This window comes from Vulpes lagopus, chromosome 6 (assembly GCF_018345385.1).
Source record: "Vulpes lagopus strain Blue_001 chromosome 6, ASM1834538v1, whole genome shotgun sequence".
Taxonomy (NCBI): Eukaryota; Metazoa; Chordata; class Mammalia; order Carnivora; family Canidae; genus Vulpes; species Vulpes lagopus.
The window spans coordinates 84,260,738-84,275,433 of record NC_054829.1 but is presented as its reverse complement, the minus strand read 5'-3'; the positions used below and the strand labels follow the sequence as shown (position 1 = coordinate 84,275,433).

At 36.9% G+C, this 14,696-nt stretch overlaps 1 protein-coding gene across 9 annotated transcripts in view; it reads left to right on the top strand.

Annotated features, from left to right (window-relative positions):
- WDFY3 (WD repeat and FYVE domain containing 3) overlaps window positions 1-14,696 on the top strand; it is a 271,593-nt gene that overhangs the window by 106,388 nt on the left and 150,509 nt on the right. For 6 of the 9 annotated variants that reach the window (XM_041759517.1, XM_041759516.1, XM_041759514.1 and 3 more), the window contains 3 exons: window positions 6,291-6,344; window positions 10,025-10,134; window positions 14,398-14,559. In XM_041759517.1, the coding sequence (XP_041615451.1) occupies window positions 6,291-6,344; window positions 10,025-10,134; window positions 14,398-14,559 (326 nt within the window). The remainder of the gene's footprint in view (window positions 1-6,290; window positions 6,345-10,024; window positions 10,135-14,397; window positions 14,560-14,696) is intronic. The other 3 variants (XM_041759518.1, XM_041759515.1, XM_041759512.1) reach the window with 1 other exon arrangement.

Sequence of the window (14,696 nt, the reverse complement as noted above, 5' to 3'; positions counted from 1 at the left end):
AATTGCCTATTTTTTATTTACTAGTTTTCTAAATTTTCATCACACATTCATCCCCTGTTGCTAAAATGTTTTTCTGAATCTCCCCTTAATATGATTGAAGGCATCAGATACTCTGTCAATTTCATCTTCTTGAAATAGCTCTTCCATAACTTCCTGGCTAGGTTAATTCATTAATCCATGGTGGTTGCTCTGTAGGCCAGCTGCACAGCTGTCCCTTTCACATTTCCATTCACATTGTCTGGGATGTCTTTCCACTTCTTTGGAATGGAGCCTCTGTTTCTTGAATCTCATCACATCTTTTTTTCTCAAACCAACTTTCTCATTTTTGTTAAGGCATCTTTTCCAACAGCTTCCTGAGAAAAGATGTATGGGAGTTACCATTTTCAGTTTTGGGTTGTGTGTGTGTGTGTGTTTTGTTTTGTTTTTTAGAAATCCCACTAGTGAAAAATTTTTTGACTGTTACTGTTTAAGATGGGTTCCTTTCTTTTTACCAAGGGAAGTGATGTCTTTAGGCTCACAGCCCATCAGGTACCAGGGCTTAGGACAACACATCATCTATCATGACTTTACTGCAGAGGGGGGAAACCTAAAACCAGGGGCTCAGCAAGAGAAAAGAAGGCACAGGTGCACCACCTGCATTATCTCACAGAAAAGTGTGCTTGGAAAAATCTTTAATGCCTCTCCATTCCTAAAGTATAAGCACAAATTTGATCTTATCAGTGAATAAATAAACACACCTCTTATGATGTAGGCTACTTGAGTACTGGATTTGAATATCTGTTGGATGTTTGTAGGAGCCATTTGCAGATACTGTTTCGCTCCAGGAGACTTTGGGGCCCAGTGGAAGTTACAGGCCCTCCTACCAGAGAGTGGAAGCTACCAGTGTCATGGGAAGTTGAGTTTAGGTCTAACAACTTCCTGACATGGTCAGTTAAAGGGGGTGTCTTAGCTCTCAGTCCTTTTCCAGTCGCCTGTGGTGAGCTCTCTGATCATTTTGGAAAATCTTGCAGCTTGCATTACATTTATCCCACTTTTAGTGGATATCAGTTTCTAGGGTGGGTATCATTTTATGAGAGAGAATTTTAAAATAATTTCTCCTTCATATTCTAAACTCCTACACTGACTGCTATTAAGAAATTTGAAGCTACCTAGATTCTTGTTTCTTTCTGTGACCTGCTTTTTGTTTCTTTTTTTTTGGTGGGGGGTTCAGGGGCGGCGGGAGCATTTAGGATCCTTACTTTGGCTCCTGTTCTAAAAGTTCTTGATAACATGCCTTAGAACATATATTCTTTTTTTTTTTTTAAAGATTTTATTTATTTATTTAGAGACACACAGAGAAAGAGGCAGAGACATAGGCAGAGGCAGAGGGAGAAGCAGGCTCCATGCAGGGAGCCCAATGCGGAACTCGATCCCAGGTCTCCAGGATCACACCCTGGGCTGAAGGCAGACGCTTACGCACTTTGCCATCCAGGTGCCCATAGAACATATATTCTTATACATTACCCTGAGTATTTATTAGACCTTGAAGTCTGGGGAGTCACATCCTTTAATTTTGGGAAGATTTCGTGAATTATTTGTATAATAATACCCTCCACTCAGTTTTCTTTTTCTAGTCAGATGTACTCCTGAGATTGTCCCTCCCATTTTCTTATTTTCTCTTATTTTTTGGTTTTTGGCTCTATCCGTTTTATCATCTGTCCCTTCTGTGGAGGTTTTTTTTTCATTTGTGACATAATTTTAATTCCTAAGAGTTTTTTTTATTTTTATTGGTGTCTATTCTTTCATAGATTCTCTTTTTAGCTCTGTTTCTTTCAGGTTGCCTTTTTTGTTAATTTGCTTTTGTCTGCCTTTGAGGTTAGAGAACTTGCTTGGCCATCTGCTCCTGTGTAAGAATGGAGCCATAGAAAGCTGCTGGGTAGCTCTGCAGTTGTGGGTGGGGCTTGAAACTGTGGGCATCAGCCCAGTGAGATCTTGCTAGGCTGTTCTGTTGACTGTCTCCCTTGAGCTAGACAGAGTCCCCAGTGAATGTCCAGTTTCTCCTTGGAAGATATATGTCTGCCTCTCAGCATTTTGGAAGCCAAGTAGGGAAACGTCTGAGGACCCTCTGCATTCAGTGTGTAAGCTTCTGCTTGATCTCCACAGGTCCGCAGTTGTGCCTGGTGTGATGGCCTCACTCCCACCCCAGCTCCAGCACAGTCTCTCTCTAGTGAGCAGACCTTCGGTCTGGTGCCCACATAGTGGGATGGCGGGGGGGTGAGGTTGTTGCTGCTCTTAAGCATACTAGAGCTTCTGCATACACTCCCACGTTTACCTGTGCTTCCAAAGGTACCTGGTGCCACCAGTTCCTGAGCCTCTTGGGGGTTCTGTGGTAGTTTAGTTGCTTTTTCATTTTTCCTGTGCTTGCTTTAAGATTCTAGAGTTTGCTAAATCAGTTACCACTAACCTCTCTCCTATTTTAGTATCCAAAATGTTGCTTTCATCTTTCCTATTCTCTTTGTCCTTATGGGTTTAGGCTTTTTGAAAAATCCTTTTATAACCATTTTAGTGGGTGTATTAATCTGCTCAAGCTGCCATAACAAAATACCATAGGCCAGTGACTTAAATAACAGAAATTTTCCTTCACAGTTCTGGAGCCTGAAAGTCTAAGATCAGAGTGCCAGCATGCTTGGTTTCTGGTTAAATCTCTCTTCCTGACTTGCAAATGGTACCTTCTTAATGTGGCTTCAGCTGGAGGAGAGAGAGCTCTGGTGTCTTTCTTTTTTTTAAAAGATTTTATTTATTTATTCATGAGAGACACACAGAGAGAGGCAGAGACACAGGCAGAGGGAAAAGCAGGTTCTACACAGGGAGTCCGATGTGGGACTTGATCCCGGGACTCCAGGATGACGCCGTGAGCCAAAGACAGACGCTCATCCGCTGAGCCACCCAGGCATCCCTGGTGTCTTTCTTATAAGGGCATTAATCTCATCATGAGGATACCACTATCATGATTGCATCTGAACCCTTATTATCTCTCAAGAGGCTCCATCTGTGGTACCATCACATTAAGAGTTAGTGCATCACCATAGGAATTTAAGGAAGAGGGGCATGCTTCATTCCATAGCTGTGGACATGCTAGTGCACGTGCACAACCTTCCATCTTTAACTGGAGCCCGTGATGGAGTCTTTGGAACAACAGCCATTAAAATGTTTTTAGAATGAGGGACTAAATCTCTAATTCGGAAGTAGTACATTATATTAATTGATGTATGGATTTTAAAGTGGGATGATTTAATTATTCTTGCAGTCCTTAAAGCAAGTCCACTGAAAGGTAGTAAGATAGTTTAAGGTAACCTCCCACCCTTGCCTTCTCCCTTCACCACCCACATCCTTTTGTTTTCCTGATTTCAGTTATTCCTGTAGAACTAAAAAGTTGCTCTTAACTATAAGAGTTGTATGTTTAATGCCTTTTTAGCTATTTTAAACAGGTAACATGAAGGGAAATTTCTTTGTTCTATACTGACTCCTGTCATTGCATTTTCTTTCTTTAGTGATATCTCTAGAATAAAATATTCCCCAAACTGTATTTATATTTGCTTTCCTGTTTCTGTCTTTAAATACCTAATCTGCATGTTTGTAGAAAAATGCTTTTCTGCACTAGAGATTCGATTTCCTAAATCCTTTTATGATTTCACATACATAGGATAGGTTTTTTGACGTATTGAAAAGTATCTTAAATGGAGTACAAGGTGACTTATTGTTAATATGGTAATAGTTACACAAGGAGCTTTTTTTTTTTTTAAACTTTTTATGTTGAAATAATTCTAGACTCACTGGAAATTGTAAACTTAGCACATAGAGTCCCCTGAGCCTCTCCTGCACTGGTGACTTCTTGTTTCTCAGGTATTTTTAAGATATATTTTTTACATCATGTAATTCCATATAATTTTTAGTTTTAAATTTTTGAAATTTATTAACTTCAGAATCCAATGAATTGAGATTCAGTTCAATTTTTATAGGTATTATCTCCACAAGAGAAACTTTTCCTGATCACCCTATCTCAAATAGAACTTTTATCCTCTATCCCTATACCAGTGAGTATTTTATTCACTCACCTTAAGTAGTTCTTTTTTTTTTAACCTTAAGTAGTTCTTCTAGAGCTTTGTCATTTGTAAGTATCTCATTTACTTAATTTTATAGTCTGCTATGTTCACCCCTTATCACCTAGAGAACTACTTGTTACAGATTAGATGCTCAATACTGATTTTTGTTTTTTTGTTACTGATTTTTGGTATAGGATTTCTCTGTTTGGTTGTTTTGTTTTCTTTAAATGCTTTGAAAATTGGAATAGTGATAGAAAAGCCAGACTTACTGATGTTTAAAAGGGAAGAGCATAATTTTGGAGTATCTCCTTAGTCTTAAAGAACTCTGGCTGGGGGAATCTTTATTTTATTTTTAGTCTTGAACATTGGAAATTTCTTTTGGATAATGTTGTTATCAAAAATACTTGGATGGAAGGGTGCTCAGGTGGCTTAGTCTGTTAAGCGTCTGCCTTCAGCTCAGGTCATGACAAGGTTCTGGGATCAAGCCCCATATTGTGTTCCCTGCTCAGTGGGGAATCTACTTCTCCCTCTCCCTCTCCCCTCACCCCTGCCTGTGATCTCTCTCTCTCTCTCTCTCTCAAATAAATAAATAAAAATCTTTTTAAACTACTTTCATAGAGATTTTTTGATCTTTTGGTTTTTCTAGTAAAACATTTTCAAGATCCCTAGGTTCATTCTGACATTCTGAGTCCTTTATTTATTTATTTATTTTTAAAGATTTTATTTATTTGAGAGAAGAGCATGAGTTGGGAGGAGGGGCAAAGGGACAAGATGATTCTCCTCTGAGCGTGGAGCCTGACTCAGGACTTGATCCTAGGACCCTGAGATCATTACCTGAGCTGACAAGAGTCCACTGATTAACCAACTGAGCCACTCAGGGGCTCCTGAGTCATCTTACCTCTTGTATATCCCATTCTCATTTTCTGATTGCTGATTGATTTTTATTGCAGTAAAAAACACATAACACGAGATTTATCCTCCTAACAAATTCTTAGCGTATGGCGCAGTTCACGCAAAGTGAAATGTCCTACAGCAGAACTCTCGGACTTTTTTATCTTGTGTAACTGTAGCTTTATATTTACTGAACAGCAGCTCCCATCTCTTCCTTCTCCTGGCCTCAGCATCATTCTACTTTTTGCTTCTATGAGTTTGGCTACTTTTGATACCTTACATGACCTTTTATTTCACAGGAAGTTATCATTGAAAGTAATTTTGCTAAAATTTATATGCACATAATTTTTCTCTAAAAATTGAGCCTCTGTTGTCTATTTGTTGTGCATCATGGCAAAGTTATTTTTTCAGGACTCTTCTGAATTTGGTGTAAAGTACTTGTTACTTTGTTTGCTACCTAATTACCAGCACATATAAAGTCTTTTTATCAGATTGTTTCTAACATGGATTGTAGATATCTCAGTAGGAAGGTATGCTTATCTGCAATTCTGTTGTTTGAATTTATCCATCAGAATGTAGTAAAAATGGAAACCTGCAAAATGGGTACAAGGACTGATGTGTAATATATTAGGGCAACCAACTATCGTTTTTTCTGTTTCCCATAATTCTCTCTTGATTGTTGCCTCCATGTGGCATTTCTTTTTTAAGATTTTATTTATTTATTCATGAGAGACAGAGAGAGAGAGAGAGAGGGAGAGAAAGAGGGGCAGAGACACTGGCAGAGGGAGAAACAGGCTCCATGCAGGAAGCCCCATGTAGGACTCGATCCCCGGTCTCCAGGATCGCACCGCACCCTGGACTGAAGGTGGTGCTAGACCACTGAGCCACCCGGGCTGCCCTCCATGTGGCTTTTGTTAAAAATATGTAGTGGCTCTCAACTAATTTGAAAAAAATTATTATTTTGTGGTCATATTGTGTACAAGATAGAGTTTAAGATTTTTTTCCTACCCCCTGTAGGTATTTGTTGAGTGTGACTATGCAGTCTGCTTAGTTCTAAGGGCATATGGTCTGTTTATGTCATTGAAGCAAAAAATCTCCACCCATGTGAAATAGTATCTTCAGTTTATTACTAATAGCATTACTGCATAATAGGTGCTGCTGTTAAATACAATGGTGTGATCCCCAGAGGGCAGCAGCCTGGTGATGGAGAAGCTGGTGGATGCTTACCACAATTGGTGTCTTATATAGCATCTGTGGTGGGATTAGTATAACATAGTGAATCCCCAAGTAGACAACACAGCCTCTTTTTTTAAACAGAAAAACAGTGTGCCCCGCTGTCCTCCAAGGATTTCAAAGCCACAACACCCTCAGGTAATTTTCTCAAGGTGTGGTTGTGTATTATCAAATGAAAAAAGAGCATGGAAGCTTTGAGTTCTAATACTATTTTTCTGACTAACTTGTGGAAGTTTTTTTGAGATGGGAAGGAGTTTTTAGGGCTTGGTTTCTTCATTAATGAAAAATGTAATGATACTATGATGTGTTTCACATTATAATCTTGCATAAATTTGACAATGACTATGCTTTAAATGCAAAGGAAAAATTGTATTGCACTAACAAGTTTTGCATTCTGATTGTTCTCAATATTGTCTAACTGAATTCACTTACATTCTGTCTGTAAATTTCTTTTAAAATTGTCAATCAGCTATCATTTAATAATGAGGTCTGCTAACTCCATTTCTGTATTTTTCAGTTAACTGTATGTATTGAAATGCAGTGTGAAAACTAAAGCTTGAATCAAATGATTGGCAACTCTCAAGATGGGTTAATTTTAATATGTTCCTTTCATTAACTCTTACAACCTTAAGTTAAATCATTTAAATTTGTATTTGTTCGAAAAAAAAAATAAATTTGTATTTGTTAAATATTAGTGAAAATGAAAGCTCCTATTGCAGTTTTTCTTTTTAACTAGAAGTGTCTTTATTTCAAAGTTTTAAGAAACTATAATTTGTGGAGGTTTAATTTAAAATTATTTTCTAGTATAATTAAAAAATATTTTTAAGATGGCACTTAATATTAAATACTTTTACTGTGAGCTTCTTGACTTATTTAAAATAAAAGGTGGAAGAACCCAATAAGGTGTTTTGAATGGCAACATACTGAAAAAAGTAGGTGAGAGTAAAATAGTTTTTATGAATACATTTGTTATGTAAAGATCATTTGTCAATGAGGTCTTCTCCAATTTCTTCTCAGAAAAGAATAGTAGTTATTAAGTTGGTACAGTTATTAGATACTGTTAATAATTACACTATCTTGATCTTTTTCAGTATATTTTCATGTGTATTATTTAATCAGGTCATCAATCCATTGTTGTAATGGTTAATAACAATTAGAACATTGAGAGTTTTAAAAACTCTATTATTTATCTGTTCTGATCTTGAGGAATACCTTAATATTCATTGTCATCCAACACAAGAGAAACCACACATTTGTGTAAATGCCCACTCTTGCTCAGATAAATAGAACTGTTGCAAGCCAGGAGTGCATTTTTGGTGTTTTGGTTCTCAAAATAAGCATTAGCATTCATTGTTCATAATTGACAACTTACTGAATAGCAGTTGTTGAGTAGCAGAAAATACCTTTTTGTCCAATTTTCTTTTAACATTAATAGCATTATGTTAAAAAACATGGGTAGCATTCAAATTCACTCAAAATGTGTCTTATCTATAGCTCTCTAGCTTTTGTACCGGGAAGGTAATTTTGTTTATTTTTTCAGCATCTTTTTAAAATTTTCTGTCAGAAGCATAGGTGGTATTGACCAGTTCAGTTACTAATCAGCTTTTTTGTTGTTGTTATGAAATAGAATTTTGTTACATTGATTTCACAATGGAATAATCAATTTGAAGACTGCAAGTAGTTTTTTAGTATGTTGAGTTACGAAGTTGAAAATGCACAATTTAACACCAAAGTTGCCTAACTTGTACAGAAGCCTAGGAAATGAAAGCAGAGCATTGCAGCCTTTGAGAATTTTACTCACTGGAAAGGAGTCCTCTTTCTTACATGAGCATTTAATTCCTATCAAGGAAAGAGAGCTTATGTAATGTAGTGTTAAAACCTGGTCCATTACAGGCTTGCAGGAAAACTTGCAAATCCATATTTACCAATGGTCTCAAACCACAATTGCTAAAGAATGTTTCCCAGTGGCATTCTTTTGTTTGCTTCCCTCTCTAGAGAGACCTTCAAAATTTAACTAGCCTTAAATGTTGCTTTCTTTATATTGTTACTCCCGTTCTCAGAACTTTTAGGAATCTTTGTTATCCACAGTAAACTCAAACACTCTTGATGTTTGTAGTAAGTTGAGCTCAAAGTGTCCTTCTTTGATCTCTTTAGGTTGATTTATTCACTCATTTAACAGATATGTATCTAGGACCCACTTAGTACCAGAGATGTACTTTGTACTAGGGACTGGTAGTGTGAATAAGGCAGACAAGAAGGAGTTCCCATGGTGATTTTTTTTTTTTCTCCAGAGAGGGGCAAGAGGGTATAAATCAGTGAAAATATGAATACAATAATTTCAACACGTTTAAGATGTTGAAATATTAGAAATAAGCCAGGCTTCTGTTGGCTTCCCTCTTTTCTAGTAATTTTTTATTTAATCACTTTATCTTTATCTCTTACAGGCTAGACAGCTTGGATTTGAATATAAATTTTGTCACTGACTAGCTATGTGGTTCTAGGCATATTACTCATCCTCTCCATTTCTCAATTTGTATTATTATGACAGGTTTAAGAATAGAAAATAACTCATAAGTTTCTTGTAAAGATTAAATGAGCTAAATCCTCAAGTACTTTAAAGAGTGTTCTACAATTAAGACTTAGGAAAAATTTTAGATAGCTTATTTTTACTATTAAAATATTCTTTCAAAGTTTTTAAAGATGAAACATGCCTAGCATAGTATCCTATGTAAGTCTTGTATTCATTCAATTATTTGATGAAACACTTTTATCTTGATTTTCTTAAATGGAGGAAAAAAAGTACCTCTAAGGCAACCTAAATTCTATTTATTCTGCATTTTGCATTTTTATCATGTGTGTTAAGTGTACATTAGCAACTTATTAGGTTGGTTTGATATGTGAACAGATGGGCTTCTTTTCTGACAACTTTAATTCATCTCCTTTATTGATATAAAAATTGATGACTCTATGCCGATGAAATTAATCACATGGTTTGGGATTTGTCCTTTTTCCCTTACCTCTGAAGCCGTAAATGACTAAATTTACTTTCATAGGTTGCTCCAATGGTACCATGCTGTGCATGACACCATTCCCACTGTCAACTGCTCAAGTCCCTCCTCACGTGTATCACTGTGGCAGCCTCATGATTTGTGTCACCTCTACCAGGTGTCTTTGCCCTTCCAGTTTATTTTACACATCACCACTAAATAGTCTGAGAATGATCCTTTCATCATCTACTTTGCTCAAAAAAACTACATTTGCTTTCTTTTGCTCAGAGTCAAATACAGCCATTAGATTACCTTCCTTCCTAAATTGGCTTTGATTTTCTATCACTACTGTTGATACTAGACTCTAATTCTCAAAATGCTCTTGTAGAATATTAACCCAGTGTTATTACAGTTCTTTGTCTTGATCTTGCATATTAGGCTCAGTCTTCTATTTTCACTTTTGTTTTAATACTGTGCTTTTAATCTCTCTGTTCCCTGCCTTCCCTCCCACTTCCTAGACAAACGTATCCTTGTTTTCCAGGTACGTTTAGCTCAAATTTTACCTTTCTCATGACTTTTTTTGACTAGCTCATGACGTAACTATCCCTAAAATCTATAGGTTGACTTCTGTGTTTTTGTGTTGATCTGATGATATACTGTAAGGGCCTAGATATACCATTAAAATATTGCTCTTTTTAACATATTTTACATAGAGCATGTAATTGTGTTGATATAAAGATGTGCTTAAATGATCGTTTTTCGGCAGGTTTTAAGGAAAAACCTCTTTATATGTGATACCCCCCACCTTATGTCTTTCCTTTGGTTTTATAGAAGCTGCAAGTCGCGCCATAGTCCAATTTCTAGAAATCAATCAGAGTGAAGAAGCCAGTAGAGGTTGGATGCTTCTGACAACAATTAATTTGTTAGCATCCTCTGGTCAGGTAAGTTGTTTTTATGTTTGGTAACTACTTTTTTTATCCTCTTGGAATTTTGTGAAATTTATCACTGTATCCAAATAAGATTTTAATATAACCATTGTATTCTTTTAATCTTTCTTACACTTTACTTCATGCTACTTACAGCATCTCTATGAGGAGGTTTATGTTTTAGAAATTTTAAACCTGAGGAAATGCCTAACTTAAACAGTGTTTTCCATCTATGTCACCTCATAACACGCGTATAGAACACAGTACCATCCTAGGCATAGCAGTGGACTTCCTGTGACTGTAGACAAGGAGCCCAGGAGCTCTGGCTCCATCGGACCCAGACCAACACTTCTGTAACTCATGTTAGGGAACTTGCCTTAGAAGAATCATCTGAGGTCACTTCACTAATAAGGTATATATGACATTGAAAATACTTTTAAATTTCTAATTTTTATGGAAAATATGGGAATACTGACATTTTCAGGATAATATATATTCCCTTCCTGCTTAATTTATTCTGGAGGTTGCCCCCTGCCCCACCAATCACCTTTAAAATATCTGCCATGATCTGTATTGCATCTACTTGGTGATGAGCTATTTGGATACCTGATTATTGGTCTGTGATGTGGACATTCAAGAGGTTTTTGCAGCCTTCTACAGTTCCAAATAGAATTACCCAGAAAAGTTAGTACTAGTCTTGAGAATGGTTATTACGGTGGGCTTTTCAAACAACTCATGTCATTTAATAATTGAATTTACAAAGGTAGCTGTGACACTAGTCTGTTCTACAGTGATGGGCCACAGCGGAAACAAGGCATATTCCTTAGTAATCATGTCCTGACACTAATCACTAGCCTAAAGTAGTAGCACTTGGAGTTTTTTCCTTTAGAATCCCCCTTTTTGTTTGCTGGTTTAGGTTTGTTTGTTTGTTTCTCAACATCACAATAGGAATCAGACCAATTTGCTTTGATGTACCTGGGACTTTCCAGATTTTAGCCTGCAAGCTGCACATCCCAGACAATCCTTGAGTCCTGGGCAAATAGAGGTATTTATTTATCCTAAGTAACCTTCAGATAGTCCTAAAGAGGCCCACTGTTTCATGTATCTGTGACCATACCAGAAAACTATCAAAATGTCCGTTCTATTTGCTATTGATTGTAGCTATATGTCTCCATGCTGTACAAGAAATTTGGTTGGGTTCAGAATAGCATGTAAAAATAATCATTTTTAATTGTGATATTTCTAAGTTTTATTCATATTTTCTGTAGATGCTATCTTTTTCACGTGTGAACAGAAAGTGTATCCTACCAGAATACTTAACACAGTAGAAAATCAGTAAATGTGGATTAACTTAAATGTGTACAGATAGACAGATTGCCTTAAAAGTATAAGAAAAGAATCAGGAGAAACCGAATCACTTTTTGAAAAAATTACAAATGATGTTGATTACTAGTTTGGATACCAAGTTATACTTTTAGTCTATCAGTTTTAAAATGAGAATGAAAAATCATACCATTTTGCCTAATGTAAAGGGAAAGCTAGTAATAACCTAACTAGAAAAAGAGACATTTTATAATTTTTTTTTATTTTTTTTTATTTATGATAGTCACAGAGAGAGAGAGAGAGAGAGGCAGAGACATAGGCAGAGGGAGAAGCAGGCTCCATGCACTGGGAGCCCGACGTGGGATTCGATCCCGGGTCTCCAGGATCGCGCCCTGGGCCAAAGGCAGGCGCCAAACCGCTGCGCCACCCAGGGATCCCGAAAAAGAGACATTTAAAAAAAAAATTCAGTGTTAAATATTTTGAGTTGACTTTTTTGTAGGCATCCTAAATCAACATGTAGATGACAGAGATGGAGTAGATGAAGACAATACTATAAAATGCAGTCATGGGATCCCTGGGTGGCGCAGCAGTTTAGCACCTGCCTTTGGCCCAGGGCGCGATCCTGGAGACCTGGGATCGAGTCCCACGTCAGGCTCCCGGTGCATGGGGCCTGCTTCTCCCTCTGCCTATGTCTCTGCCTCTCTCTCTCTCTCTCTCTCTCTGTGTGTGTGTGACTATCATAAATAAATTTAAAAAAAATTAATATGTTTAAAAAAATAAAATAAAATGCAGTCATGGGGTATAAGTAGTGCTATGAAAATTGAAATGTGAACCTTACAAATTTCGTAGGTGAGGGTAGGAGGAAAGATAAGGAATTAAAGCTTCAGACATGGTCAGACCTTTAATGTCAGGGAGTGCCTGGGTAGCTTAGTAGGTTAAGCATCTGCCTTTGGCTCAAGTCATGACCCAACTCTGCACCAGGCTCCCTGCTTAGCAGAGAACCTGCTTCTCCCTCTCCCCTCAACTTGGGCTTTCTCTCACTCTCTCTCTCTCTCTCTCTCTCTCTCTCAAATAAATCTTTAAAAAAATTAATAGGGGCAGCCTAGTCGTGCGGCGGTTGAGCGCCGCCTGCAGCCCGAGGTGTGATCCTGGAGACCCGGATCAAGACCCACGTCAGCCTTCCTGCATGGAGCCTGCTTCTCCCTCTGCCTGTGTTTCTGCCTCTCTCTCTCTGAATAAATAAATAAATCTTAAAAAAAAAAAAATAGACTGATCACCAGGTGTTTGGAGACATGGGATAACTAGAAATAATCATAGTGGGAAGAGCAAAGGGTTTTTAAAATACTTAGAAGGAGGAAATAATACTGGAGATGTAGAAAGGGTCCAGATGATGCAAGGGATTGTGATTTTTTTCCCCCCAAAGGATTGTTCTTTAGGTTTTCTCTCTCCTCTCCATCATCCTACTACTGCGTTAGTTCAGGCTCCATCTCTCATATGGTTTTCTGTATTAGTTTCCTAATTATCCTTACTCTCTTGCCCTTTTTATCTAATTTAGATCTATACTATCACCAGTTATTTTTTTGAAATCTGATTCTGTTACTCCTTTGTTTGTAACACTTTAAAACTTCACTGGTTCTCCAATGCCAGAAAAAAAAAAAAGTCAAACTAGTGTGGGAGACCATATGCATACATAGTATACACTTGGGGACCATTTAACCAGCTCTCTAACCTAAGACAGCTTATGTCAGTGATGAGCTTCAACTGCTTCATGTGTAAAGTAAGGAACATACAGTAATAGAATCTACCTTGTATGGTTGATGGAGGAATAAATGAGATAATTAAAATTCGTAGCCTTATGCCTATTCTATGATTTATGCTCATTAAAGATTTGACATTATTATTGTGGCTTTTCAGGAGTTAACAGTTTTGGACTCAGGTTCCTGAAACATACTGTACCATATAGTTCAACCTCCTATGTAACTTCCAGGTGATCTTTCCCCCTCTTAGTTCCTATACTTTTCCATTCCATTCCTGGAGGTGTGGATCACTCCCCTTTTTATTAGCCTGTGTGTACTATCATTTCTACCTTTAAGAGATTAAATCATAGTTACTGATGAACCTACTTCTGCTAATAGACTACAGTCTTCTGAAGGACAGGGGTGCTTTTTCATTACATGTCCAGTTCCCAACATACTGCCAGACATACCCTATGCTTTCAAAAAATGCTTGATGAAATTGCTAATAAACTAAATACAGATGATGCCAGCCTCTTGGTCTCCAGTGTGGTAAAATTTATTCCAAACGGCACCATGAAAAAATTTGGCAATTATTATAGTATACTTCTTAAGAATACTGAAAGGTTTACCATAAATAAAGGTGGATTGTTGAAAATAATATAGAGATTTCTGTGTATGTCAGTGATGGCTGTATCCTTCCAAGTGTCCTTCCAGCCCCAAGAATGTATAATAAAATAAAAATGATAGTAAAGCAACTACTAATTTGTAATTTAGTGCTTAATATATCTCACATTTGTTACATATTAACTCTAAGATTGATTTGTCAATGGATCTGTTTCATAGGAGAGGAAAGTGAGGTCCAAGAAAATTAGTTTGCCCAAGTTTATGGTTAAGTTTCTTTTTTCTAAATCCCAAAGCTTATGTTCATTGAAACATGCTGCCTTCTAATGAATAAATAGCAAACTTAATAAATAACAAACACATCTCAATATTTGATTAAAGCAAACTTGTCTAAATGGAAAATGAGTATTTGTCAGCATAGAGTCATTCTTAAATTTTTCAGGCATTTAAAAAGTTATTCTGATATATAATTTTCTGTCTTAAAATTTGTGAGTTAATGATTTAACTTCTGGCTTAAAATTTGTGAACTTACCTAGCAGTACAAATTGCAGTTATATGTCTGTCTACCTATTCACTTATTAATTGGTTTGTTTTCCAGAAAACCGTGGACTGCATGACAACGATGTCAGTGCCTTCCACCCTGGTTAAATGTTTATATCTGTTTTTTGACCTTCCACATGTGCCTGAGGCAGTTGGAGGTGCACAGAATGAGCTACCTCTAGCAGAGCGTCGTGGACTACTCCAGAAAGTTTTTGTGCAGGTATGGAGGGTGCTATTTGCCTGCCCATCAATACCAGTCTATTTCAAATGAAGCAGGTGCGCTCGTAAAGAGATTTCTGCTTATTCCATTTTCTGTAGTATTTCATGCTTTTTTTTTTTTAAAGATTTTATTTATTT